General features: G+C 29.4%; 1 protein-coding gene across 2 annotated transcripts in view; it reads left to right on the top strand.

The window, feature by feature from the left end:
* LOC117175128 (transmembrane protein adipocyte-associated 1 homolog) overlaps positions 1 to 3,974 on the top strand; it is a 53,713-nt gene that overhangs the window by 7,474 nt on the left and 42,265 nt on the right. For both annotated transcript variants that reach the window (XM_033364704.1, XM_033364703.1), the window contains exon 2: positions 2,973 to 3,166. In XM_033364704.1, the coding sequence (XP_033220595.1) occupies positions 2,982 to 3,166 (185 nt within the window). In that variant the 5' untranslated portion in view covers positions 2,973 to 2,981. The remainder of the gene's footprint in view (positions 1 to 2,972; positions 3,167 to 3,974) is intronic.

Here is a 3,974-nt window from a genome sequence, read left to right as displayed (position 1 = left end):
GAAAAGGAATGGGGGTAATGGACAACATATATGTTCTGAACTATCTACTAAATAAGAGAATTAAAAGGGAAAAAGGGGCAATGATAGCAATGTTCGTGGACTGAAAGGCGGCGTTTGACTCATTAGACCGAGGCGAAATAGACAAAGTTATGGTAAAGAAGGGGATAAGAGAGGAATTAATAAAGAGAGTATCAGAAATTTTTAGGGAGACAAGAAGCCGGGTAAAGGTAGGAGAGCAAGTAGGAGATAGTTTCTGGTTGGTGAGAGGTGTGAGACAAGGGTGTCCTCTGAGCCCACTTTTATTTAATTTATTAATATCAGACTTGGAAAAAGAAATGAGGAGAAAGGGTTGGGGAGGAGTTAGGATAGGGAAAGAAAAGATATATACACTGGCATACGCAGACGACATAGTGTTGATGGCAGAGAATGAAGAAGGGATGGCGGGATGAATTACAGGATTAGAGAAATACTCAGATGGGAAAAAGCTGAATGTAAATATAGAAAAGACAAAGATAATGAGGTTTAGAAAAGGAGGAGGAAGGAAGAAAGAATGGACAGGTAGATGGAAAGGAATAAAGTTAGAAGAAGTCAAAGAGTATAAATATTTGGGATATATCTTGCAGACGAATGGAGATCATACAGCTCATGTAAGAGAAAGGATAAAAAAAGCAGCAGGGGTAATGAAACAGATATGGGGAATAGGAAAACGGAGGTTCAAAAAAAATTGGAGAAGGAGAATATGGTTGCTTGATACGCTGGTATGGCCGGTTTTAGGTTATGGAGCAGAGATATGGGGATGGAAAGAAAGGAAAGATATTGAGAGTTTACAAGAAAAGTATATAAGGTGGACGCTAGGGGCAGACTGGAGGACGCCAGTATATATGGTGAGAGAAGAAGCGCAAAGGGATAAGTTAAGTATTAGGGCGGGTAGGAGGGCATGGAAATTTGAAACAAAGCTGAGGGTGGGAAAGGGAGGGGAGTTGGCGAGATAGTGTTTCATGGAGGTAGAAGAGAGGAGAGGGAGGGCGATCGAATTAACGAGGTGGAAAGAAGAAAGGAGGGAGTTCTTTAATGATAAAGAAATAGAAGACGGGACTGCCAAATATTTAGAAAAGGGATGGGGAGAGAGAAGGTGGACCAGAATAGCAAGATTTAGACTGGGAAACGAGGTAAGGGAGGGGATGTACTGGGAAAAAGAAGAGAAAGAAGAAGTGTAGAATATGTGAATGGGAGGAGGAAACATGGGAGCATGTATGGGAAGGATGTAGAAGAGGAATGGAAGATAAAGAAAGCTGGCAAGAAAATGTGGTCAAGATTCTAGGGGAAGATGGATTAGGAGAAGAATGGATCAAGGAGTTTGAGGGTGCTAGAGGAGCGAATGAGGGAGAATGAAAGAGTGCACGTGAAAAAGGTAAATGGGGGTATAAAAAAAGTGAAAGAAAAAGGAAACGGAAGTCGCTTAGATTAGAAGCGTGAAAATTGTAAGTAATGGTAAAGTAAATGTTAAGTAGACTAAGATGCGTTTGCGTTCGCATGCTCTCTCTCTCTCGCTTGTACTCTCGCTTTCGTTCGCTCCTTCACTCGCTTGCTAACAAGTCCTAAATTGCGCTATCGCAGGAAATAGAAATAAGGAACTAGATATAAGACTTTATGTAAATAGTTGTAAATAATTGTATATATAGAAAGGATAAGATTGTAAAAAATATGTAGATTTAAACGGAAAGATTGTAAGGAATGGAAGTCATGTAAAACCTTAGGGGACACATTATCAATAAAGAAGAAGAACTAAAAAAATGTAATTAAAAAAGAAAATAGATTAATTTTCAGTTAAAAAAATAATTTTTAAACAAAAATTGATTTTTTTCATCTAAAAATTGAAGTATTTGATTGATAATTAAGCCTTTTCACTTAAAAATGCAACTATTGGATTGCAAATTGATAATTTTTAATTAAAAATTCCAATAAAAATATTTTTAATATTTTAATATTCAATAAAAAAAACAGTGAAATTTAAACAAAACATACGAACTTGAAAAACTTTATTTTTCAGTTCAAAAATTGTTTCAAAAACGATTTTATATTTCAAATTAAACAGTTAATTTTTAATCTAAAAAGAAATGAGTTTGCAACTAAAAAAAGTAACCAAAAAATAAAATAGCTTAATTTTCAGTTAAAAAAAAATCATGTTTAAACAAAAATTCATTTTTTTCATCTAAAAATTGAAGCTTTTGATTGATAATTGAGCCTTTTTACTTAAAAATGTAACTATTCGATTGCAAATTGATATTTTTTAGTTAAAACTTCCACCAAAAATATTTTTAATATTTTAGTATCCAATAAAAACAAACAGTGAAATTTAAACAAAAAATACGAACTTAAAATGAAGTAGATAATTTTGCAGTTTAAAAATTAGTTTAAAAAAAATGTTATTATAAATTAAAGAGTTAAAATTTCATCGAAAGAAATGAGTTGGCAACTATAAGAAATGTTAAACCAAAAAATAAAATAGTTCATTTTTAAGTTGAAAAATAATTTTGAAACAAAAAGTGATTTTTTCAGTTAAAAATTCAACTATTAGATTGTAAATTGCTCTTTTTTCGTTTAAAATGAAACTATTTTAATTATTTTAATATTCATTAAAAAAACAGTGAAATTTAAACAAAAGTACGAAATTAAAATGAAATATTTAATTTTTTAATTCAAAAATTAATTTAAAAAAAATTATATTATCAATTAAACCAAAAAATAAAATAGTTTAATTTTCAGTTAAAAAATCATTTTTAACCAAAAATGGATTTTTTCAGTTAAAAATTCAACTATTTGATTGCAAATTGATATTTTTTACTTAAAAATCTAACTAATTGTTTGAATATTCGTATTTTTTTTGTAGAAAATTAATTTTTTTGTTATAAATTATACCGCATTTGGGTAGAAATCTGACATGAACTATATGTTTTTCTCTCAAAATTCAGAGAATTTTAATGAGATGGACTGATCAAGAAATCAAGAAAAGGAACATGTACGGCGAAGGATTAGAATCGGTGTCCGAAGGATGGCGCCATACCCGAGATTTGAGTACTACCACGGATCCTAATATTAGTTCGACAGTGCAAGAGGAAGATCATTTTTGCAAACTAATACTGTACAAAGAAATCCAAGATTCAAGGTACGTCCAAAAAATTATTGCACACAGGCCTCGGATTTAACAATATTGTCACTTTTTTTAAACATAAAACACTATTTGCAACTATTTTGAAGAAAAAAAAAATTACACCAAAGACATTTGAAATAAAAGAAAAATTTAATTTTACCCAAAAAGGACGGTTTTGAAACAGAAGAGTTTAATCCTGAACAGAAACAAATTAATTTTCAAACTCAAAAGACAAATTTTCAGACAAGATTGATTTTCAACTAAAATTATAAATTTAGAACAAAAAATTATTTTTTAACAAAGTCGTTCAACCTTCAACTAATTTTAGCCATTTTTAACGAAAACAGATTAATATTCAATTAAAAAATTCAAGATTAATTTTCTATTGAGAGATATCAATAACGATAAAAAAAAATTATCAAAAGTTTTAAATTTTTGACCAAATAATTAAATTTTCTACGTTAAAAGACTAATTTTTAACGAAATAGTATCATTTTTAAGCAAAGGGATGTTTATTTATAGCTGTTTATTTATTATCTTTATTTTTTTGTTGTTTTATAAATCTAATTTTTGGTCAATTTTGAATATCTTTTACAATATATTTCAATATTTTCTTTAAATTATTTTTTAAAATAAAAGATCACTTTCACATTTCCCAGGAATATCAACAAAAACAATTTCAAAAAAACATTTCAAAATTGTAAGTATTTTTGAAATTTTCTCAAAACTTTGAAATGTTTTTTCAAGTGAATCGAATTTTTCTGAAAATTTGTAATATCTTTCAAAATTTTTTTAAAATTGCCTTGAAATCTTCCAGATTTTT

This window comes from Belonocnema kinseyi, chromosome 6 (assembly GCF_010883055.1).
Source record: "Belonocnema kinseyi isolate 2016_QV_RU_SX_M_011 chromosome 6, B_treatae_v1, whole genome shotgun sequence".
Lineage (NCBI taxonomy): Eukaryota > Metazoa > Arthropoda > Insecta > Hymenoptera > Cynipidae > Belonocnema > Belonocnema kinseyi.
The sequence above is the reverse complement of the archived record's forward strand: the minus strand, read 5'-3'. Positions and strand labels throughout refer to the sequence as shown.